At 41.1% G+C, this 25,985-nt stretch overlaps 2 protein-coding genes across 6 annotated transcripts in view; one reads left to right on the forward strand and one right to left on the reverse strand.

Annotated features, from left to right (window-relative positions):
• Positions 1–25,985, forward strand: part of SYN1 (synapsin I) — a 2,007,545-nt gene that overhangs the window by 956,625 nt on the left and 1,024,935 nt on the right. The window lies entirely within an intron of this gene.
• The window catches only part of TIMP1 (TIMP metallopeptidase inhibitor 1), a 99,577-nt gene that overhangs the window by 27,131 nt on the left and 46,461 nt on the right, over positions 1–25,985 (reverse strand). The window contains exons 2-3 of the mRNA XM_044080301.1: positions 16,735–16,920; positions 12,247–12,344 (exon numbers count right to left, since the gene is read on the reverse strand). Of these exons, the coding sequence (XP_043936236.1) occupies positions 12,247–12,344; positions 16,735–16,855 (219 nt within the window). The 5' untranslated portion in view covers positions 16,856–16,920. The remainder of the gene's footprint in view (positions 1–12,246; positions 12,345–16,734; positions 16,921–25,985) is intronic.

Raw genomic sequence — 25,985 nt, forward strand, 5'->3', positions numbered from 1 at the left:
GGCCCATCTGCGATATAGCTCCATAAGGTAAGTGTGCAATAGTTACAGACCTTAGGGTTAGGGTGCAGGTTAAGCTAAGTGCATAGATAGGTAATGTATGTAAGGTTTAGTGTAGGGTTTTGTTAAGTGTATGTGTGTGGAATATTTACTTTGTGTGGGTATAGTTCTGTAGGGTAAGTGTGCAGTAATTACGGACCTTAGGGTTAGGAAGGGGTTAAGGATAGTGCATAGATAGTTGTGTATGTGGGGTTTAGTGTAGGGTTACAAGTGGGGTTTTGGTGCTTTAATTTAGGGTTAGTAGTAGGGTTTTGGTTAGTGTATGTATGTGTTTTTTGTTGTTGTGTTTGCGTAGGTAGTATGTTACAGGCGTTGGGGTTGGCCGACTATTGTGGTTTCGATGTTTAAATTTCACGGTTTTACGTGTTTGACGTTGTCGCATTTCACTGTTTATGTGTCGACAGATTCGTATTCGATGGCTTGCGCTTTCATTTAATTAAAGTAGACCCTTTGTGTGGGTATGTGTGTCAGTGTGTGTATGTGTGTCTGTGAACATGTGTGTAGTTGGGGAAGTATAGGTTTTCCTACCAGATGGTCTTACCATAGATTCATAGGTAGATACATAGGTAGATACTAGGCTATCTGCCCGAGGGCATTTATAAGCCTAGGCAGAGTGTGTCAGTTTTCGCCGCCCCATTGAATAATTAACTGAGTTAACCGAGTCTCTGTCAAGAAGAGCCAATGAAGTGATCCCAGGGGTGTAACTTTCCGTTACCCATCCACTTGTCAAGGTTTCTCTTGAAGAGTGTTAGTGAGGGGCTCTGCCTAATGTAGTCAGGAATTTCGTGCCAAAGCATAGGGAGTCTCTGTGACAGGAATCTATCCCTCCAGCATGTTCTATTTATTGTTGTGGCAAGGTTTAGCTCACTAGAACGAGTTGCTCGCAGTGACTTGGATTTCTTTAGGTGGAGCACGTCCATCAATTCTGAGTTGGACATGGCTTTGTAAGTCAGGCAGAGATCACCTCTGAGTAAGTGATATGCCACTGAGTACAGCGGGAGTTTTTCCAGTCGGAATGCATAAGACATATGTTTGAGGCCATTAATACTCTTGGTGAGGTATTTTTGTGGTCTTTACAGCTGCTGGAAGGGTCTTGTGAGGTACATCCCAAATAGGGCATTGTACTCTATGATGGGTCTGATGAGTGACGAGTAGAGGGGTACTACAACCTCTTTAGTTCTAGATGCGAACCCTTTAGTAATTAGATGGGCTACATAGAAGGATTTCCGAACTACTTTGGCAATATGATTGTCAAAGGAGGGATTACTATCTACCTGGGTCCCCAGATCTCTTATTACCTCTTCTGTATTAAGGGGGCTGTCACCTATGTGGTAATTCATGGATGTTTTGTTTTTCCCAAATGGGATGACTATGCATTTTTTGGCATTTAGCTTGAGACCATGACTTTTATACCAGGTGTCCGTCTCAGTAAAGCCCTTTGGGAGAATGTCCATGTCAGCCAGAGAGTCAATTATAGCTCCTAGTTTGCAGTCATCGGCGAACTTGGTTAGCCATAGTCCTCCTGTGTTTGCCTGTACTTCTGAGAAGTACATGCCGAACAGTAGGGGTCCCAGGACTGAGCCTTGCAAGACACCACTTGTGACTGGTTTAGAGTTGGACCTGGAGCCCACTATTCTTACCGTGTGAGTTTTGTCTGTAAGCCAGTTGGCAACCCATCTCGTGACTTATGGGTTTATGTTCAGGCAGGTGAGTTTTTTCTATAATTCCCAAGTGGGGAATAGTGTCAAAAGCCTTGGCGAGGTCAAGGTAGGCTTTGTGAACCACCTTCCCCTCATCTATGGCCTTGGTGACTGTCTCGAAGAAGTCAACCAGGTTTAGTAGGCATGATCTGCCCTTAAAGCCGAACTTGGTCAGGTCAAGTGTTTGGAGGTTCCCAATGTCTTTGTTAAGGAGTTACATGATGATGCGCTCCATAGCCCTGCAGACCAGACTAGTCAGGCTTATGGGGCGATAGTTACCAGGGTCAGTTGTGGCTCCTCCTTTGTGGAGCGGAATAACCATTGCTGTGTGCCATTCTATGGGCACATAGCCTGTGGAGAGCCTGAGGTTGAACAGTGTGCTTAGGTGGGGGGTTAGTTTGTTCTGTAGTTCGTGCAAAACGCAGCCTGGGACACCATCTGGCCCCATTGACGCTGTACTTTTGGCTTTTGAAAGGGCTGTTTTTCCAGGATATTACACTTTTCCAGAATTGTTGTGGACCATTTTGGGGGTGAGAGGGTGGTGAAGTTTGCACTGAATCTATCTGCCAGGATGTTGGCAATATCAGTAGGTTCAGTATATTGTGTGTAGAAAAACAAAAGAGGCTCGCCACAGCTGAAAGCAAGGCTCCAATTCTCACGCAAAAAGCCCAATGAATCAGAACAAAACAAAACACAGTTACAAGAGTTCTAACACCAGCAACCAGGAGAGTGATAGGAACTAAACAGAAATGCCCCAATAGCCTGCATCCAGAATGCTGTGAGCTGCTAAGTATGGAAGAGTGCCACATGGTCCCCCTGCTTGGGGACAATTAGAGTCCATCCTGAGGCATAGATGGGGGGAGGGGTTAAGCCAGTTCCTGAGTGGGATGAACACAGCCTTGTTGTTAGCAGATGGAAGACCAGACACAAGCAAGTCCACCCAGTCAGCTCTCAGTGCAGGTAGGGACCATTGCACTGAGAATGAAAGAATGAATGGGCTTAAACCCCAAGGTGGAAGATAATGTTGGGCAAGTATATACAGCAAAAGCAATCAGAAAAAAAACATCATATAAACAGAATCTGTTATGATGAAATACATCCTCCTAACAAGATGGAGCTTAAAGGGCCTTCAAAAGGAGACTTCAGAATTACACATATGTAACAGGGACAGGTATTTAATTCTACAGGACCAAGCCAGGCAGGCAAAGGATAAACCTGCCCAAGGTTTTAAAGCAGAATTTGGGAAGAAATATGGACCTCCCACCACATGACTTTAGAAGCCAGAGCAGGGAATTATGAACCAGAAGTTCTTGCAAATAATCAGGACCCTGGTTATGTGTTTATTTTTATTTATTTTATTTTACATTTGTTAACCAGGAAAGTCCGACTGGACACATATCTATTTTCAGCTGAGGCCCGGGGAGAAAAGCTCCAATAGCATGTCATAAAGAAATTACACAACAGTATCATACAGAGATATAGGTTCCATAGAAACATAATTAATGTATAGATTAACAATTCCTTTAGTAAAGTCAGCATACAGCATTCTAGTAGTAGGGTTTATATAGAACATAAAATATAAACACAAGAACAATTTTTTTTTCTTTATAAATTATGAGTACTCTCAATATTTTGTTAGAGAAATAACCAGTGATTATTAAGCTTTACAGTGAAAGGAATTAGGGGACCTTGAACATGGTATTGGTGCAAATTAACCTGGGGAGTAGCATGAACAAAGCCAATTGTTTGAGAAGTGGGTTCTCATGAGGTTCTTAAATTGAATAGTGGAGGTAGTGGAGGTTATTTGGCTAGGTAGTGAGTTCCAGATTTTGGCAATAGTGCAGGCAAAGAGAGATTTGCCAGCATCATTTTTGTCTCTGATAATGCTTATTAGGTTCTGAGAACTAGATCGTAAGGCTCTGGTAGGGATGTGAGGGTTAATTATATTTTGAAGTGCAGGTTATTTTTCTGGAAGGAAGAAGAGATTATGCGCTATTGTGAGTTGATTAAGCAGAAGTAGTTGAGGTAGCTTGAGCCAATTGAGTTGATTAAGGGTGAGACGGTGGGATTTTTGTATGAGGTTTCAGTAGCGAACTTGGCTATTTTGTTAAAACAAGATTCCATTTTATTCAGATCACTCTGGTGGACAATAGTAAGTATGGGAGAGGCATAGAGAAGGATGGATAAGAGATGAGTTCTTGCAATAGTAGCTTTGGTTTGTTTAGTTATAAAGTATTTGTTCCTATAGAGAAGTCCTAGTTTTTTATTAACTTTCTTAATGGTTTGTGCTATATGGATGTCAAATCTGAGATTATTGTCTATTTCTACACCTAACAGTTTAGTGTGTGCAGTTGGAGTGATTTGAATGTTATTTTTGGAGTGAATGGTGAAAGTGTTGTTGAGGGGGGGGGGCATAACTAATTTAGTTTTTTTGGGGTTAAGAATAAGTTTGATGTTTGTGAAGCATGTTTCGGCTAGACTAAAAGTGTTTTGGGTGAGGATTTGCAGTTCCTTTAAGGTGGGGGCGGCACTTATAAGGGTGGTGTCATCTGCGTATTGTACTACTAATGCTGTGTGTGAGGAGGAATTGATTTGGTTGGTGAATAGTGAGAACAATAGTAGGCCAAGGATGGATCCTTGAGGGACACCTATGGATACTGGTAGGGTACAAAAGGTTAAAACCAAGAACTTGAATGATGACTTGGAAGCAAAAGGCATACAGTACACATCTCAGAGCAGGAGGTAGTATGACATTAGCTTGCCCACCACCCAAAAGTCACAGTGTAATTTTTTTGCACCCATCGAAATAGTGCATCGACACCATCTGCCAGCACAAAACATTACAATTGCCTGACTAGGAAGGTACAAGTGAATGACATGCCATCACTATATCTATTGAAGGAATAAAGTGCTTCATCTGGCAATATATTGCTATTAAAATGAGATGCACTGATGATGGCTGACGTGGTCCTTGCCAGAAAGATTATCATTCCTTCCAGAAGAGGTAAATTCCAGTTGAGCAGTCACCAGTAGAAAATAACATTGAAGTGGCAGAGCCTCTGAAAGATGGATTTCATATGCACAGATATCACTTCTGTCTTCAGCGGACTGAGCTTATGTTGATGCAAACTCATCCAACATCAGATCAAGTCCGAGCAATCTTCCAGAATGGGTACAGAATGGATACATCTTCCACAGCCACAGGGAAAATAAGAGATATAGCTGGATGACATCAGCACAACAGTTAGTGACTCTAGCAGGCCTTCCCTTCAGTAGTGATAACATACACACTGAAAATAACAGTTTCACCAAGATGGATTACTGAGTATCTCTGCAAGTCTGTAGATGGCTGCTGGAGAATTTAACTCCAGATATCACTTGCTGAATTTGATCTAAAAGTTAACACACAAGAAATGTCAGTACTGTGAAAGAAAAACTACTGACCTAACATACTTGGACAGGACTGCATGGTTCATAGTGATGATGCTGAAGAGAAATCAAAGTGGGCAAAGAAAGAATATAACCATGCTCTTGTACATAGTGCAGAAGATTGAGGCTAGAGTTCTCAACAGGATGCTTCTTATATTGCAAGTTTGATTCCCTCATCCAGTATTTGACTACTATATGACTCTGATCAAGACACTTACGTACTGACAAAAAAACAAAACTAGTGAAAACAAAAAAGAGAGCGGATTTGTAGAACTAAACTCCTTTATTGGTAAGCGCTTTCGCTTTCAACAATAAAAAATCACAAGTAACCATTTGTTTGCTGAACCAGAGATTTGTTTTACATAGGTTTTTCTAAAATCAGTAAACCTTAGACAATAAACTTTCTCTCTTGAAATATTTAGGAATCTCTGAATAAAATTTATGATCATAAATTTAAAAAATCTGGTAGTGGCACAGGAGACAAAAAGAAGACAACATTGATCTCATTAGGTTACTTACTTCTCACACTATTGCTAGGCTGATATGCCCAGTGACAGCAACAGTTAAGAAATCACTCCCACTAACTCTCACTGGCACATTTTTGCACCTGTTGCAGAAATATGTTACATCTGCAGCCAGTTGATGTTTCTGTCATGAGCATGAAGAATCTTCCGCCCTTGTCAGTGGAAAAAGAACGTTGTAGATTGAGGAATTAGGGCCAGTGGACTTTGAGAAAAAAAAATTCATTAATTTGAAATTAACACCTGATTCAAAAAGGGTCCCTTCCCTAACCTTTACTACATCTATGACTAAGTAGCTATTCCACTGTTGTTAAGTGTCTTTCCCCCAAGCAGCTATGGAACATAGTTTTCTGTGCTACTGGGTCTTATAAGAGGTGTATTGCCTGTTATACCTATGTTTATACCCCTGTCTCCTTCCCTACTTGCAGTTCTTAACGGGACATAAAGAAGTTGTACATTTTTCTGCTAATGAGGCTAAAATACTCTGTATTGTCAATGTTAATGACCGATGTTCATAATGATGGTTGTATAACCCCACCTCAGTAGTGAATCACTTGTCTTTTTGTATGCATACATTGTATAGGTAGTAGGAGTTACATTTTTTTTCTGTTCTTCTACATGTCTTGTGAAGTCATATAGTTGTATGAGTTTATAGTAAATAATCACAACTGAGTTTGATTGAAACACAAAACACAGATCAAACTCATCAGTTGTGTCTTTCAGCTTTTCCCGGTTAGTGGTCGCCACAGCGGAACTCCGGTCCGCTAATGATTGGCAGTAGATTTTTATGTGCCCAGTTGCCGGCCCTGACGCACAACCTTCAATGAAGGTACGCCCATTCACACATGTCTCCACACAGAAGATGCTCTAGCTGAGAATCGAACAGGACAACATCTTACTGTTAGGTGACAACGCTACCGCAGCACTACCACCGCAGTTCAGATCAAACTCATCAGTGATTACCATTAATCACTACTGAAATCATCAAAAAAAGTGTTTGTTAATGTAAACCACTAGGTTACATTTATGATTACCAAAAGTAAAACAAAAAACAACGTTTACATGGGAGGGGGGCTCCAGGGTCACACAAACTCAAAGAAAGAGCAAAAACCCTTGACTTATATAATGGTTGAGCTAATAAACTTCAACCGTTACATAATTCAACAAACTGCACCACCACCAAAAAACACCAGCAATTACCATGTGATAAGACAGGTGCAGTGATAACTCATATAACACTCATTTGTATATGTATGTGCAAAAAAAATGATAAATAGATACATAGAAAGAAATAATGTTTCTATATGTTCTAAGAACACTTTATTGTGACTAGTGGTACAATGCAATAAATACACAGTGTCTCTTGAAAAATTCCATGGTTAGACTGGCAAAGTTATCCAAAAATGTAGCAGGCAGGAGCAAACCACGCCAGCATGGTATAACTCCCTCATACCTGAGCATCAAAGCATGAATCTCTAGCATGCCTAATATGGCATATGTTTCTCAGGCCTTTGGGTCGATACTCCTGGCTTATCATTTTCTAAATTTACAGATGACTGTAAATTAGTTCTTATTCAGTCTTCCTCTGACTTACAGTAGCTACAACATGTAACAGACCATGTTAACAAATGATGCAGGGATAATGGTCTCAAATTAAATGTGAAAAATGTAGTATAGTTCATTCTGATAAACCTTTTTCAATGCCATATATAAGACAAACCTGTCCAATCAGACACGTTCGTATGAGATTTAAGCACTGTTGTTGCGAATTCCCTAACTTTTGACTATCATATCTCCACAATAGTTCAGAAGGCCTTCTGTTTGTCTCTTCTGATTTCCAAAGGTATATATTACTCAAGTTGAGAAACCTCAGTGATTCTTAACTAAAAACATCAGTGGCCTCAAACATCTTAGATATCAGGACAGACTGGCAGCCTTCTCTCTACTGAATCCCATATATACTCCTGTATATGGATCTCTGTTTTGCCTTCTGAGCCATGAAAGATTCGATCCTCTTCCACCTACTATTCCTTCACAGAACAAACAGTTCCCCAAATACCTGATTAAAGGAAGTAAACCTTGATCAATTGGTAAGTAACACATCATGGCTGGACAGATTTGTATTTAGATGTATTCTCTGCCTGTGAAACAAACTTCAACTATGTGACAAGCATACTAGTACACTTTGTACCTTCAAGGTAAACCTAAATGATTGGATGGGCAGCCCCAAATTCTTCCCCTACCTACCTCATGTTGCACTCCTTGAGGCTAGAGTTAAATTTTGGAATACGGGTTATTGGCCAGACTAGTAATGATCTGCAGACTGGCTGCCTGGTACTTGCCTATGAACCTGTGAACCTTTATCTGAGGTTTTCGCTTACCACTGTTGTCAGTCTGACTCCACAGCAGAAATGAATCCTATTTACCCATTGTTAATACATTATGTTTCGTTATTTTTAAGAAGTCTGTAAACTTAACTGTACTTTCTTTTTTCATTAATTTTTACCAGTTTGATTTGTATATACTATAAATATTTGATATATGTTGTGATCTATGCTTATATGAAAACTTAAGATTACAAAAATAACTTGCTAAAATATTCAAAAAAGAAAGGGTACACAGAGGCAAATACATGTCTACATAGGTTCATAGGTTCATACTAGGCTATCTGCCCTAGGGCATTTATAAGCCTAGCCAGAGTGTGTGTGGCTTTCACCACCCCTTAGGATGAGAATACTATACCCATTAGTTTGCTGTAACTCTGTCCAGCAGTGATACAGAGATGATTCCCGGGGTAAACCTACGATCTCCCATCCACTCGTCAAGATTTCTCTTGAACAGAGTCAGTGAGGGGCTCTGCCTCACATGGACTGGGATTCTGTTCCATAGTGTAGGGAGTCTCTGGGTGATGAATCTGTCCCTCCAGCACGTCCTATTTATATCCATGTTGAGGTTTAAGTCTCTTGCTCTCGTGGCTCTGGTGGATTTGGAGTTTTTGAGGTGGAGCATGTCCATTAATTCCGGGTTGGACATGGCCTTGTATGTCAGGCACAGATCACCTCTGAGCAGACGGTATGCGACTGAATAGAGCTGGAGTTTCTTCAATCGGGCATCGTATGACATATGTTTGAGCCCCTTTATCCTTTTGGTGAGGAACTTTTGGGTTCTTTCCAACTGCTGCAGGTGTCGGGTAAGGTACATTCGAATGGGGCGTTGTACTCAATCATTGGTCTGATAAGTGAAGAGTACAGGGGTACAATGACCTCTCCTGATCTGGATGTGAATCCCTTCATGATCAGGTGGGCAATGTAGAAGGTCTTCCTAACCACTTTGGCAATGTGAGTGTCAAAAGAGAGGTTACTGTCAACTTGGGTCCCCAGGTCCCTGATAACTTCTTCCGTGTTTAATGGATTACCACCTATGTGGTAATTAGGGGTTACCTTGTTTTTCCCAAAGGGTATGACTATACATTTTTTGGCATTTAGCTTAAGGCCATGGCTCTGGCACCAGTTATCCATTTCTATGAGACCTTTCTGGAGGATGTCTGTGTCTGATGGAGTGTCAATTATGGTGCCCAGTTTGCAGTCATCTGCAAATTTTGTCAGCCACAATCTCCCTATGTTTGCCTGCACTTCAGAGAAATAAATGCCGAACAAGAGGGGGCCCAGGACTGAGCCCTGTGGGACACCGCTCGTGACCGGCTTAGAGTCTGACATGGCACCAGCAACTCTAACCCTGTGTGTTCTGTCCTTGAGCCAGTTTGCAACCCATCTTGTGACATATGGGTTTACATCTAAGCTGGTGAGCTTTTCTATGATGCCCAAGTGGGGTATTGTGTCGAATGCTTTTGCTAGGTCAAGGTAGGCTGTGTGAACTGCCTTACCCTCATCAATGGCCTTAGTGACTGTTTCGAAAAAGTCGACCAAGTTCAAGAGGCAGGATCTGCCCTTGACAAAGCCAAATTGGGTAGGATCCAGTGTCTGTAGGTCCCCAATGTCTTTATTTATGAGTTCCATTATGACCCTCTCCATAGCTTTGCAGACAAGGCCCGTCAAGCTTATGGGGCGGTAATTTCCAGGGTCCGTAGAAGCACCGCCTTTGTGGAGTGGGACCACAGTTGCCGTACGCCATTCTTTGGGGACGTATCCTGTAGTAAGGCTAAGATTAAACAGCAGCCTTATGTGTGGGTTTAGTTCCTCATTGAGTTCGTGTAGCACACAGCCGGGGACACCGTCCGGTCCCATTGTTGCTGTGTTTTTTGCTTTAGAGAGAGCAGCTCTCACCTGGGCATCTGAGATGTTTGGGAGGCTAGACTCTGGTGGGATAGATATTTCTCCTTTTGGGGGGGAGGGAGGGGAGAAATTTGCACTGAACCTGTCTGCCAGTATGTTGGCAATGTCTGTGGGTTCAGTGATTTTTTATCATTTTGGACTAATTCTGAGCATATCTGGGAGTTTCCACCCAGGTTTCTAACATAGCTAAAGAAGGCCTTATGATTGTCTTTTGTGTCATTAGCGATTTTTCTCTCAAAGTTGGCCTTGGATGATTTTGAGTGATCGTAGTTTTTTGCTAGTATTGATCAGAGATGCCTTCCCATTTAGGGATTTTGCTCTGTCATGTAGTAGCTTTCTCCTCTTGTTGTAGAGTTTGTTTATGGCTGGAGTCCACCAGACCGGGCGCCTGCCTTTTGGTGGAAAAGGTCTTGATTTTATTAGGGATTGCTTGATCCATACATTCCTGGAGGTGCTCGTAGAAGGCATTTGTAAGGGATTCAGCAGCGTGGGTTGTGGTTTCCACTGGCTCGGGGGCCTTGAAGGATACCACTCCAGTCTTAAGAAGTGTGAAGTTTGCTTTTGAGAAGTTCTTCACTGTGGTCTTTTTTGCTGGGGGTGGAGGCGGGATGTGGATCTCCAGTGAGATTAATTTATGGTCTGATCTCACCAATGAGGGATATACTTCCGGTGTGGAGCATTTTGTCCCCATGTTTGTGATGATCAGGTCTAGTATATTTTCTCCTCTTGTGGGAATGGTGACTAGTTGTTCCATAGCATTTGAGTTTATGAACTCAAGGAACCTTTGGGCTAGGGTGTTGGGGCTTGAGTAATGTTCCCAGTCTATGCTTGGGTAGTTGAAGTCACCCAATATGATGGTGTTTGGAGAGACATTTATACTCTCCAGTGTCTTCAGGAAGGCTGTGTGGGTTTCCTGAGTTTGAGAAGGTGGTCTGTAGCATGTTACAAACTGTAGGGCAGTTTTACCTATGGTTAATTGCACCTGGATGGTCTCCGATGCTTCGTGCGTTGCCACTAACCTGGAGGTGTGGGTATCCTTTATGAATATGGATACTCCCCCTCCTTTTGTAGTTCGGTCCGGATTTTGGGGCCGGAACGCATGATATGAGGTATAACAGTCTATTCAAGTACATAAAAATGAAAAGCAAAAACCTCAGGATATACTAACCTGTTTATAAAGATTTTACAGCCTGCAAACAGCATTGTTACCAGAATTTTCTAAGGTGTATCCCAACTGAACCTCATTCTTGATTGCATATTAACCATTTTAAGTCTCAGTCATTTAAGTCTCAGTCATTTACTCTTTGTACAAATGCATTTATAGACCTCATTTTCTCAAAGCATCATAGGATATGTGTAAATTACCCCCTGCAAAAAACAGAAATGTTTCACCTTAGATGAGGATGAATTCATCAGACCCATGTTTGGACTTTCTTGGATGATACCTTTGCAACTGTTTCAAAATTTCCTCCCCTTATGAAACTGAGAGAACTGTTTAAACAGCAGTTATCAGGTCCATTTTGTTTACCTCTCTAGTCTTAAAGCTATTAATTTATTTTCTAATAGTTGGCTTTTTCCAGGTTTGCTGCCCAGTCTTTGAGCCAACACCCAAGATACTTATTTAGCTTCTTGTCCACTCTTGTACTTGATGGCCCAAGAACTCCTTGGCCCCTTATAATACAGATGGATAGCACGGCTGATAAGTGGGTCATTCCCCCCAAACAAAAATTAAGTCTTGGTAACCCTTTTAGAACCTGAAAGCCACTTTTTCAGGGAGCAGAAAGTATTATAAAGCACTGAGTCTTGTGAACACTGAGAAGACATTTATAAAATAAAAAGAAAAAAATGTTATTCTGTTTGTTTATTTTTCTATCTTGGATTTACGTTAAAATATGTAATCATCAAAGCTTATTACTTCTATTCATAGTTTAAGGCCTCTGAAAATAGTACACCATCTACATTATCTTCCAGCTGGTGTAGGTAATAATTGAAATAGCTCCATCTGGATCAGTTCATTTACCCAGCTAACATATAAATATTTAAATGAAGCTATAGCCACTGTGAGATGGAATAGGGTTTATAAATTTCTCATTTCTGAAGGAATTAAGTTTCAGAAGCTATAGTTAATAAGTCTGGCAGCTTGTAGGACTAACAAAGAAACATCACATGGTAAAGACTTAAGTACAAGGCATATTAGAAGTAAAAGGTAAAACAAAATTCTGAGATAAAAAGAAAGAATAAACATACCTTTGTCTGTTTGATTCCATACTCTAGGCAGTCATGAAATAGGGAAGTGCTATTGGGAAAACTCACACTCTTTACTGACATGATTTTTGCCCGAATAACTAGACAGAAAAAGAAAAGACATCATATACAACCATCAGGAATGATCATACATCAGTAACTGACAATAGTTCAAAGGTTTATTCTATTTTTACCATAGTTAGGTGTAATGCAGTTTCTGCACAAGATGAATACAGTTTGAACTTTAGCTGAACCTATGCTTACTGACGTTTGAACTTTAGCTGACCATACGCTTACTGACGCAGGTGGTAATAGTGGCACTGCGGAGGTAATGACTCCAAAAATGTGTTGGGAGTGGGACCGAGTTGCTCCTCCCAAATCACTTCTTATTTGTATTCATCTTTTCTCTTTCTCTCTCCCCTGGTACACCCACTGCTACAGGAAGAACAAAATGTGGTGCCTTTTCAGCCAATATTGAGTTCTAGCACTGGATGTCTAATTTGATGGGACATATTAAACACTACTCAAACAACATGATTTTCACTGTCAAGTAGCAGTTAGTGGATGGATCCCACAATTAGAATATGACTTCTCCCATTCCAAGAGAGCCCCGCATTCCACTTTACAGCCAGCATGCAAGCGTTCCCTTGCTGGGAGGCATTGCAAGTTATTGGAATCCTAGCTGTAGTTTGCAACAGACTGCATTCTCCCTTTGAGCAGGGTCTTCATAAACAACCCTCTGTGATAAATGAGTCTTTCTGACAATACTGCAAAAGCTCTAGAGTCAGCTCTTCAACTAATGGACACCCCAGGCTGAATCATTTCACTTTTTTGTGCACTCTGTTCTTGTGGGTTTCTACTACATGCATAACTGCTACAAATATGTACCTGTCCTGCAGGTGAAAATAAGGCATTTGCAAAACAAAGCAAGACATACTAGAACATTGATTATTTGAAATTATGTGAAAATATTACACCAGACTTACACATGATGCGGTGTCAATCAAAGCTGGCACAGTTAGGCTGTGCACTACTTAGTAACAGACATAGACCAAAGGAAACAGGACAGTAGAGTTCAGTTATAAAACATTGCTGCAAGTGTGTGTGTGTGTGTGTGTGTGTGTGTGTGTGTGTGTGTGTGTGTGTGTGTGTGTGTGTGTGTGTGTGTGTGTGTGTGTGTGTGTGTATCTAAACTAAGGTTAAATTTAGTACAGACAGTCCTCAAAAAGTCCTTTTCAAAGACTGTTGGTGCAGAGAAGTTCTAAAATAAGAAACATAGTCACCAGGCACTACAGAGGTTTGGACTAGCACAACTTCCAGAAACGATAAAGTTACCAGTGTGTGCTGGGGGATTGGGTGGGTATTAAGTTTTGATTTTGCAAGCAAAAATAAAAGCATAACAAAAAGGCATATCTGTCATCAGTCTCTGCATCTCTTTCCCTGTGCTATTTTTTCCACAATTCTATTTCCTTTAAAAACTAACACTGAGGACAGGTTTAAACTGGAGGTTTAAACTTAAGGCTTAAATCAAATTTAGGAGTCACAGCTGTAATTTATAAATCTGCAGACATGAAACTGTTATCTAGCTGGAATGCTGCAGAAGTAATCAAAGGAGGAATGTGTCACAGATACTTTGGGCAACATTCAACTGAGAAGGTGGTTCCTTCCAGTTCCAGACTTGTGCGATCCATTTGGTGTGCATTAAGAGACTCCCATCAACAAGCCCCCTTCACCCCTTTTTCTCCAAACATATATTTCATGCAAATAACGCAATGGGTAAGGGTTGTACAGTCCTCAATAGTCACCTTCCTAAATGCTTTTATTTATTTGTTTATGTGTTAACCAGGATAAAACACTGGCCAACATGTGCCTTTTACAGGTTTTAACTATAAGAAGGTTCCTTATTGTCTTTCTCTTATTGGGCCATGTCATTTTAGCTGCAGATCTGCTACTCCAACCCCAAAGCGATGCATGCACACCACTAGGTTTCTGTATGAATGTTTCCCCAGGTGACAGACATGACTACTCACTCCATAGAGCTAAACTACAAGCAAGGAGTTCCAACTTTTTTTTTGCTCTGGTTTATTGGTTGGATTATAGGGAAACTACAATGTACTATACCTCCTAGTGCTTCTCGTTTTTTTAAAACTAGTATGGAAAATGAATAAAGGTTGTTTAAACGTTTGATTTTTCACTACACCAACATCCTACAAATAACATTTGCTACAATTCTAGGGAGAAAACAGAGACACCTTCTGCAGGCAGAAAGTTGTGATTACCATAAAACAGAGAGCAGAAAGGGGGCAGGAAATGACTCACCTGCTAATTTTATATCAGAAGTACAATAAATAAATGATGTCTGAAAAGAAAAAAAATAGGTATGTAAACTTTTTTAATTGGGACAGAACAGTAGACTACAAAAGGACTGTGTACATGGCCTGCATTTATATTTATATTTATATGGCATTTGCACAATACCTCACAAAGGGACATTGTCTGAGTGCATCTCAGGGTTGATGCTTGGATAAAGCATTACCCAGACTGCAAAACACAGGCATAATACTAAATGGGGCACACTATGATGAAAGGAGGGTCAGTTATGGAGTGCCTCATGGTTTAGAAGTGGGATTCATCTTTCAGTTACTCTGGAGATACTATGAAAAATGAGGTTTGTTGATGAGGGAGGAGCTTGGTTCAACGTGATAGTTGTCATTTTTTTAGACTGCAGACACTTACAAAGGAATAATAGTTACTGGTGGGGTTCCACATGGTTCAAAAGCAGAATCCCACCCATTTGCTGTACTGCTGATGGTCTGGGAGGAGATGCTGTTTATTTTTGACTAATACTGCAAATATCTGTACCATGTACAATATCCAAGAGGATGCAGAAAGAGGAAGAAAGGATGTGTTAAGGTTGTATGAATGGATGTTTATAAATAAAATGAGTTACTTTCAGTGTAAATAAGAATAAGTTAATGTACATGAAAGAGAAACTGCACCAGCAAGAAAAAATATGACAAATCAGGAGAGGTCATAGTAAATTACCCAACATAAAAAAGTGCTAATACAACCATGAGGAAGAGATATAATCAGCAGGCATAAAACAATGTTATACATTTAGATTACAAAAAAATGTTAGACATAAAAAGATTTTATCCATCTATCTTGTAAAAACAAATGTTAAGAACTTAGCTGAGTACTAACTGCATTTCCTGGAGGAAGCTCGTTTTACATAAGAACATTCCCAGAATGAGCATTATCTACTGGAGAACAATAACCGCAGGGCAGTGTCTGATGTACAATTAAAGGCAGTAAATATGCATACCCATGAAAAAACGGGTGATGGAGTAACTTTTACTACCTTGAGAATAGTAACAGAAGTGATGATGAAAATGCACTTCAGAAAATAGACTTGAGAAGGGGAAAAAAACTAAAATCTGTAACTCAAGACCGAATAGTTTAATGATTATGTAAGGCCATTTTCATTTTATGTTGAAACACAGGTGGTATGCAGAGTAAGCTCAGGAATTTGTGGGGGAATTATCAGCCCTGAGATAATTCAAGCAATTCTGAGAAGACATAAGGCAGGATTTGTTTGCCTGGAATAATTAGACTTAGGTTTGCCACCATTGCAGCTTCTCCATCAGATAAAGGTGGGAAGACCAGATAAGCAAATCAGCCAATACCTGTTGTCAAAACTGATGTAGGTTGTGGTGCTATGTTTTTAATGTTTTAATGCAAAGACAGATAAGTACATATTTGGGCTATTTTCTGATTAGTCTGCCATTCATTGAGTTCTCACTCGCCTGCACTATAATCCTGTTTATTCACTATCAGCAGTAGACCTTTTGACCATTTGTCACCTGGGGGTGAGAAGTTCACATCAGAATGTTCTGCTATCATCCATGCAGGGGCTCAAGGTTTTTACATGGATCCAATCCACACACACACACACACACACACACACACACACACACACACACACACACACACACACACACACGTGTGTGTGTGTGTGTGTGGCTACAATATCTCAAGGGAGGATTTGCATTTGAGTACCATAAGTTGCGTTCATGCCTCCATGTGTGCTGCACTCATAGGCCCCATCCTCTTTGAGCACAACCTTTATTTTGATCCCTAGTCATCACCATGGCTTTAAATGCCAATTGTGCCTGAACATACCCAACCCCTCTTTCCAAAGACAGGCAAGCAAGCAAAGCCTCATCATTCTTCTTACTTCCACCATGCCACTCTTTCAGATACCACAGCTGTTAATCAAATGTGGGCAACCTGACCTGTAACCAGTACTTCATCCCTCTAATTAAAAGGAAGTGGTAATATTTACATTGTACTGTACTATAAGTGAAGAACAAGTTGTAAAACCAACAAGACAACTTGACATTAGCACACGGCATAACGCTGTCTCACTTGGCTTTTGTTGCTCTTCATTGCAATTCCCACTGAAACACAAATGAAGCATTACACACTTACCAACATCAGAGTAGCAAAAGGCTGTCTGTGGGTGCATTGGTGCACAGCTACATGCATCTGAGAGTTGCAAGTCCACAACAAGCAGCAGGAAGAATGTTGCAAAAGTGAGATATGTAGACATTATGCCACGTTCTTGAAACCAGCCACAATCAGCAATCCCAGAAGACTACTCAGGTTCAGCAATTTCTTAAAAAAATCATAAAGCAGAAATTATTTCCTGTACCAAATCATTCAATAAATTAACAATTCTAATTGCTTAAAACTTCTTAAACTTAAAAATTCTTAAAACTACAACAAAAGTATATAGTTCTGCATAAGACAGGTTACAATATCTGGTTTACTCCAAATATCTCTTTTGTGATGATTACAGTTACAGTAGCATAAAAAAGAAAGACGCTATTAACACTTTTTCTGTAAAGCAGCCACAGTTATAATACTGCTAGACTCAGCAGGTAAATAGTTTTGAGTTAAAATGGTCAGTGTCTACAAAGTTAATGGATGAAAATGATGGAATTGCATGATATTCTAATGCCACTGCTGTGGACTGTTATAACTCCTCAAATCCAGCTATGATGACGATATCCTCATACATGACGGTTTCCATTTTATGAAACTTTAGTTCTAGAAGGTTAACTTCTTCTTCTTTCATCTTTTCCTGGTTAGGGGTCGCCACAGCGGATCATCTGTCTGCTCATGATTGGCAGTGGAGTTTTACAGTGTCGAGTTGCCAGCCCAGCGCCCAACCTTCCACAGAAGGCACACACACGCACGCACTCAAGCCTAGTGCCTATTAAGCGTGCCCAATCCACCTACAGCATGTCAGTTCTAGAATGTTAACAAAAACTGAAAACATAAAGGCTACAATATTGACTTGATAGGTAACACTGTAGCTTCACAGCTTTTGATTCAAATGCCTAATGTCCTCCTGCTTAAAAGGTGGATAGTCACTTTACCTTCCCCTGAGAATGTTCTCTATGTATACAGAAAGCAAGGCTGGGTGACAGAATCAATATTTGTGGCAGCGATGTATAAATGGCTTTTATTAAAAGAGCTATGCTTGCCCATATAGGCATGAGAATATAATGATGGTATGCTAATACATGCCATCCACCATCAATGGAACCTTAAACACAAAGGGAAAATATGACTAACCTATTCTTATGTGTGCACTTTAATATGAGCAGCTATATATGTTATTATAGATGCTGTAAGTTTATGAAGTCTGAGTATATACATTTTTTTTCCTGGCTTCCCACTGACCTGATGATGATATGGTCCATTGAGACTACTCCGTTAAAAATAATTACTTTAAAAGAAGTACTTAGTAACTCTGAGTGAAATTGGGGAACAACCCCCACACCCCAATGTTGTGGATAAACAATATTTACTTAATATAATACACCCTAAAGTCACATGACTTTGGGGAAAAATTATGCATTTCACAGAAATGATCCATCTATCAATAGGAACTTGACAGACTAAGCATATCCCTTTATTACAGAGTGTCTGAGCAATAACCTGGTGAAGGTAAAATAGATTGTGAGATATTAACGGAAGTGCCTGTATTGTGGAAGGTTGAAACAAATTTGATAACACTTTCACTACTGCTGGCCTTGAAGCACAGAGGGATAATACCCTGACTGCACCCCATATTACCCATGTTTGACTAGAGGTATGGACATTGGAGGACCAGGGAGGATAATGGGAGTTTGCAGCAGACGAAGCTAACCCCTCCTGGTGGGGAGGGAGGCAGCCTTGGCTTGTTTCCAACAGCAGCATTAACAGTCTGGTGATCTCCAAGCTGAAGAGGTATACTGCTAGGTCAGGAGTCTGTACTTTCACAAAAGCTGACATTCACCTCCTGAGTGTAGCCATAACAGAGTGCACAGAGCTGTTGTAGGGTTAGGGAATACTCCCTGATGCTGCACCAGCACAGAGCTGTCATGGGGTTCTAGGGTTAGGGTATACTTCCTGATGCTGCACCATCACAGAGCTGACATGGGGTTGTAGGATTAGGGAATACTCCCTGATGCTGCACCAGCACAGAGCTGTCATGGGATTGTACTGTTAGGAAATACTCCCTGATGCTGCACCAGCACAGAGCTGTCATGGGGCTGTAGAGTTAGGGAATATTCACTGATGCTGCACAAGCACAGAGCTGTCATGGGGTTCTAGGGTTAGGGAATACTCCCTGATGCTACACCAGCACAGAGCTGTGGGGCTGTAGAGTTAGAGAATACTCCCTGATGCTGCACCAGCACAGAGCTGTCATGGGGCTATAGAGTTAGGGAATACTCACTGATGCTGCACCAGCACAGAGCTGTCATGGGGTTCTAGGGTTAGGGAATACTCCCTGATGCTGCACCAGCACAGAGCTGTCATGGGGTTCTAGGGTTAGGGAATACTCCCTGATGCTACACCAGCACAGAGCTGTGGGGCTGTAGAGTTAGGGAATACTCCCTGATGCTGCACCAGCACAGAGCTGTCATGGGGCTATAGAGTTAGGGAATACTCACTGATGCTGCACCAGCACAGAGCTGTCATGGGGTTCTAGGGTTAGGGAATACTCCCTGATGCTGCACCAGCACAGAGCTGTCACGGGATTGTACTGTTAGGAAATACTCCCTGATGCTCCACCAGCACAGAGCTGTCATGGGGTTCTAGGGTTAGGGAATACTTCCTGACACTGCACCAGCACAGAGCTGTCATGGGATTGTACTGTTAGGAAATACTCCCTGATGCTGCACCAGCACAGAGCTGTCATGGGGCTGTAGAGTTAGGGAATACTCACTGATGCTGCACCAGCACAGAGCTGTCATGGGGTTCTAGGGTTAGGGAATACTCCCTGATGCTGCACCAGCACAGAGCTGTCACGGGATTGTACTGTTAGGAAATACTCCCTGATGCTCCACCAGCACAGAGCTGTCATGGGGTTCTAGGGTTAGGGAATACTTCCTGACACTGCACCAGCACAGAGCTGTCATGGGATTGTACTGTTAGGAAATACTCCCTGATGCTGCATCAGCACAGAGCTGTCATGGGGCTGTAGAGTTAGGGAATACTCCCTGATGCTGCACCAGCACAGAGCTGTCATGGGGTTCTAGGGTTAGGGAATACTCCCTGATGCTGCACCAGCACAGAGCTGTCATGGGGTTCTAGGGTTAGGGAATACTCCCTAATGCTGCACCAGCACAGAGCTGTTATGGGATTGTACTGTTAGGAAATACTCCCTGATGCTGCACCAGCACAGAGCTGTCATGGGATTGTAGTGTTAGAAAATACTCCCTGATGCTGCACAAGTGCCCTCAATCTCCTCACTAGCCTTAGACGTAGGTTAGATAGAGCTTGGCATAGGTCGAGGCGTCTCCAAAAGATCCAGTGAATGAGGAAAAGAGCTGGTGGCAGGTGATGGTCAGCTGCAGTGAGCTATAACAAAAAGAGCTGGTGGCAGGTGATGGTCAGCTGCACTGAGCTATAACAAAAAGAGCTGGTGGCAGGTGATGGTCAGCTGCAGTGAGCTATAACAAAAAGAGCTGGTGGCAGGTGATGGTCAGCTGCAGTGAGCTATAACAAAAAGAGCTGGTGGCAGGTGATGGTCAGCTGCACTGAGCTATAACAAAAAAAGCAGTTCCCCTACTGCTATGAGCTCAGATACTAGATCTGTAGCTAATGACAAAGTAATAGGTTCATACTAGGCTATCTGCCCTGGGGCATTTATAAGCCTAGCCCGATTGTGTTTGGCTTACGCCACCCCTTGATTTGAGTATACTGTGCCCTTTTTAAAGTTTAGTTTACTGTGCATCTGTATAATAGTGACACGGAAGTAATCCCCAGGACAAACTTACGATCCCCCATCCACTCATCAAGATTCTTCTTGAAGAGAGTCAGTGAGGTGCTCTGCCTAACATGAATTGGAATTCTATTCCAGAGCGAAGGGAGCCTCTGGGTTATGAATCTGTCCCTCCAGCATGTTCTATTTATTTCTGTGCTGAGGTTCAATTCCCTCGAGCGCGTGGCTCTAAGGGATTTAGATTTACTGAGGTGGAGCATGTCCATTAATTCTGGGTTGGACATAGCTTTATATGTCAGGCATAGATCACCTCGAAGTAGGCGGTATGCAACTGAGTAGAGCTGGAGTTTTTTTAACCAAGCAGCATATGGCATCTGTTTGAGTCCCTTGATCCTTCTGGTGAGGTACTTTTGGGGTCTTTCTAATTGCTGCAGGTGTTGGGTAAGGTACATCCCAAAGGGGGCATTGTATTCTATGATGGGTCTGATGAGGGATGAATAAAGGGGCACGATTACCTCTCTTGATCTAGATGTGAATCCTTTCATGATGAGGTGGGCTATGTAGAAGGTCTTTCTAACCACTTGGGCAATGTGGTTGTCAAAGGAGAGATTGCTATCAACTTGGGTCCCCAGATCCCTAATTACTTTCACTGTACTTAATGGGTTACCACCTATGTGGTAATTTGTGGGCGCATTGTTTTTGCCAAAGGGTATGACTATACACTTTTTGGCATTTAGCTTTAGACCATGGCTCTGGCACCAGTTATCCGTCTCTGCGAGACCTTTTTGAAGGATGTTTGTGTCAGCTGGAGAGTCGATTATGGCGCCCAGTTTGCAGTTACCTGTGAACTTGGTGAGCCATAGTCCTCCCACATTGGCCTGTACCTCAGAAAAGTAAATACCGAACAAGAGAGGTCCCACGACAGAACCTTGTGGGATGCCACTTGTGACCGGTTTCGAGTCTAACATGGCTCCAGCAACTCTCACTCTGTGGGTTCTGTCTTTGAGCCAGTTTGCGACCCATCTTGTGACATAGGGGTTTATATTTAGGCTGGATAGCTTATCTATGATGCCCGAGTGGGGTATTGTGTCAAATGCCTTTGCGAGGTCCAGATAGGCTGTGTGGACTACCTTCCCTTCATCTATGGCCTTGGTGACTGTTTCGAAGAAGTCAACCAGGTTCAAAAGGCAGGATCTGCCCTTGATGAAGCCAAATTGGGTAGGATCTAGTGTCTGTAGGTCCCCAATGTCTTTGTTTATGAGTTCCATGATGATCCTCTCCATAGCCTTGCAGACTAGGCTAGTCAGGCTTATGGGGCAATAGTTTCCAGGGTCCGCAGAAGCGCCACCTTTGTGGAGCGGGACCACTGTTGCTGTACGCCATTCTTTGGGCACATAACCTGTAGTAAGGCTGAGATTGTACAGCAGTTTTACTTGAGGGATTAGTTCTTCTTAGATTTCATGTAGGATGCAGCCCGGGACGCCATCTGGTCCCATGGAAGCAGTGTTTTTGCTTTGGAGAGGGCGGCCTTCACCTGAGCATCAGAGATGTTTGGGAGGCTGCACTCTGCTGGGATAGATACTTGCTCTTTTGGGGGGGGGTGGAGAAGTTTGCACTGAACCTGTCTGCCAGGATATTGGCGATGTCTGTGGGTTCAGTGTATTTTTTGTCGCTTAGAATCAACTCAGAACAAGTCTGGGAGTTGCATCCCAGGTTCCTAACATAACTGAAAAAAGCCTTATGATTGTCTTTAGTGTCCTGTGCAATTTTTCTCTCGAAGCTGGCCTTGGAGGATTTTATGAGGGATCGTGATTTTTTGCTAGTACTGATCAGAGATGCCTTCCCTTTTAGGGATTTTGCTCTGTCATGTAGTAGCTACCTCCTTCTGTTGTACAGTTTATTTATGGCTGGCGCCTGCCTTTATTGGGTCTTTTAACACTGCCGCCTACCTTGTTGAGTTTGCCTGGAAATTTCAAGGAGACCTTGGCAGGTGGGGCTTCTTCACAAATGTATTTTAGATAATATAACTGAATTCAGTTAAAACGTAATTCACTTAATTATGTTATCAGAATCCTTCAGTCACTGTAACTGAACCAACTCCATAACTTTGTAGTACCTGGTAATAAATTCTAGCTGCCTGTCCTGAACAGTAAGTGATTAATAGATTCTGGAAGGAAGATTTGTCAAATTGCTTCATGACCAAGTTCGCTTTGCTTCCTTGTCATGCTTCTGTTCCATGGTTTCTTTTGAGATACCATGTGGTTGTTTGAACCCATTTATGTCTCTCAGGTAATTAATAACCTATGGGTATTATACTCCTGCAAAAGGGAATGTCCTGGCTCACAACATCTTCAAAAGTAAATAATCCAAAACCCCTGTTCTCTTTCCATGTTGCCTATGACACATAGCCTCACGCAGTTCTTCTGCTCAAGTGTAGGCAGTCTTTCTTTTACAATATATTTTTATTAAACTTATTTCTTACCTCCATTTTTATGAATTCCCCTCCCTACTACTGAGTAACTTGGAAATACGTTGTCTTTACTAATGGCATCCCCTCCCCAGGACTCGACTACCTCACTGATATCATAAAGAGGTCTGTTCAGTGAGAGTAGTGAGCACTGAGGGTCATCATAACACAAGGGTCTTCATTCAATGCTTGGCAGCATTTATTTTGTTCTTCTGATAAGCTACCATAACATCTCAGGCTATGTTCATACATTGACATCATCTACATTTATGCACAAACTTCCATGGATCAGTAACATGGCTGACATCTATGCATTTTCTTGTCTTGTTTTTTTCAGATTCCTGAGCTAGTCTTGCATCATCTGGAAGGTTAATTAGTGTGTGATATTCCCCTAGAAAGGGAACATGTCCTTCAGCGACCGAAGTCTTTCCCCTTCTTATTCCATCTTGTAACATCAATGACATTGAGTAAACCAGAGATGCTTTCAGTGCTGGTGGCCATTTTATCGTGCACCAGCAAAACAGCAGCTGAATTTCTCCACTGTTGTGTCACTGATCCTGTTTGTCGATTATGTTTACATTTCCTGTTTTACAGGATCTTTGTCATTCAAAACACTACCCTGGCTTGAATGGGAAACTGTGAAACAAATAGCAAAATATTTTAATTTTTTAAATTATTCTAAGTTTTTGTATAAAACAATGGAACAAAGAATACTCCACAGGATAAACGCTTCATTGTAAAAAGTAATAATGCACAGTAAGCCACAACAAAAGGTCACAACGAAACAACCAGGCAGTTCCTTTTCTTCTTTGTGCATAAATTTATTATCAACAGCAATAGATATGGTAATAGATTCGGTAAGCGCCTTCGCTAATAAGCTTCATCAGACCATCTAACAAAATATCAGACAAGCCCTACATATATAAAATTCATTGTCCAATCACATTCATGCCTCAATTAATCCATACATGCCTCAATTAATCCATACAACATTTTTTTAAAAAGATAGTATTAAAAACTTTCACAATCTTTAAAACATAACATCATGGAAAAAATATATCATTAAAAAATAAATAAAAAGTCAATACATAATATATGGATAAATCTCTATCTTATTTCTGCACCGTCCGTTTTTTAGGTAAAGGTTTGATGGATGCCCTTTCATTCAGTCCTTTCCCCCCGTCAGCTCTAAGAATGATAGTCCAATTTGTCTCCCTATAATAAAAATTTTGTATGGATTAATTGAGGCATGAATGTGATTGGATAATGAATTTTATATATGTAGGGGTTGTTTGATGTTTTGTTAGATGGTCTGATGAAGCTTATTAGCGAAAGCACTTACCAAATCTATTACCATATCTGTTGCTGTTAATAATAAATTTATGCACAAAGAAGAAAAGGAACTGCCTGGTTATTATAAGTTTTTGTTTCATTTATTTTTTTTGTCCTGTACTCTCCAAGCTTCCCATGGGAAATATCATGACAAATTCCTGTGCGACTGTAGAGTGTTTTTTTTCCACTGATGCCCACAAAACTTACTTTTATTCATGCTTTTAGTAAAATAAACATAAAAAAACATGCTTTTGAATAAAGAGATGATGTAAATTTTAGCAGTGCATGTGTGCAACATAGCAAAGTTAGTTTGAAACACCATTTAACATTGCAGTCATTGGTGGTCCCCTGCACAGTGAAGACCCTCCAGATAGAGCAGGTCATCTTATTTTCACATTTTGGTTAAAAAAATGTCAAAACAACTAAAGTTTGAGCAGAACATTTGGGCAGCTTGTAAACTAGACGGAGAACAATCACTTCATCTGATGAAGTTTCTGATGGACTAGGACAAATTCTATTGCTTCCCCTACAAAAATCATTTCACAAATGCCAAAAGGCCTAACTGATTAATCACAGCTGTCAAAACCAGTGTTCGGCACAGCAGAAATTCAGTGTTTCTGCTGGGGACAAGCCCCCTACCTAGATGTGGGGGGCCTCATGTGTGAAGAAAGAATAAGCACTCTATAAGGGGTAACAAACTAAGTGCACACACTGCAATCTGACAGTCTCATTATAGCATGTTATACTATTTTATTTCTATTAGGGTCTCATGATTCTCTTGATATTCCTGAGCTTCCTGACCGTCTGATAGCTTTTCTGCTCAGTTCCCTGAATCACTTCTTCTGGGATTTCCTGACATTCATAATCTGGTTGAGGTGCCTTTTTTTGGTTCATTCTATTAATTGTATGATTTTATATTTTATCAGTAATGTGTAGGCTTCTTGGCTTTGTTAATCCTTTAAGACGCTGCTTCTCTGCTAACCTTGATGAAATTCTCTTATCCCCATTTGTCCTGTTGATGGTTCTCTAATTTTGGTAATACTGTCAAGACATCCTTTCATTTAATTCTTTGGGGTGGGGGTGACTCTTGAAGGCTACGGTAATCTTGCCATGGCTATGCTGACTCCATGCAAACTACTGTGGTCCTGAGACTGTTAATTCTACTAGGGGTCCTTACTTTCTTAATTCTGCTGGTATTTCAAAAATATAAAGCTGATCCTGTTGCCTAGATATAGATTGAACATCAAATAGCAGTAATGTGAATCAATACCTGTATAGTCAACCATGCAGGCCATTGCTTACTTGTTGCTAGCATATAAAATGTCTTGTCTGTATGAATAAATAAATTAATGAATATTGCTTATGTGTTTGCACTCCACTGAAATAAAAAGTAGTTAAGTCAGAAATGTATAATGATTCTAGATTCTTTCATTATCTCAGTAAAACAGAGGTGGTTAATTTTTAAACTATGCATTCTACCACATGACAATGTAACTTGACTTGTATGTATACTACATTGTTGTTACTGTTGAATCTGCATGCGTATGGGGAACAGAACCGTATGCCAGCTTGAACAATGGTGCTTTGCCATAGGCATGCATGATGACATGAACACCTGTTGTTTATGATGGTCTATCAGTCAGAAATGGAAAATGGAGAGTG

Source organism: Protopterus annectens, chromosome 8.part0, assembly GCF_019279795.1.
Source record: "Protopterus annectens isolate FY-2018-M chromosome 8.part0, PAN1.0, whole genome shotgun sequence".
NCBI classification, from domain to species: Eukaryota; Metazoa; Chordata; order Ceratodontiformes; family Protopteridae; genus Protopterus; species Protopterus annectens.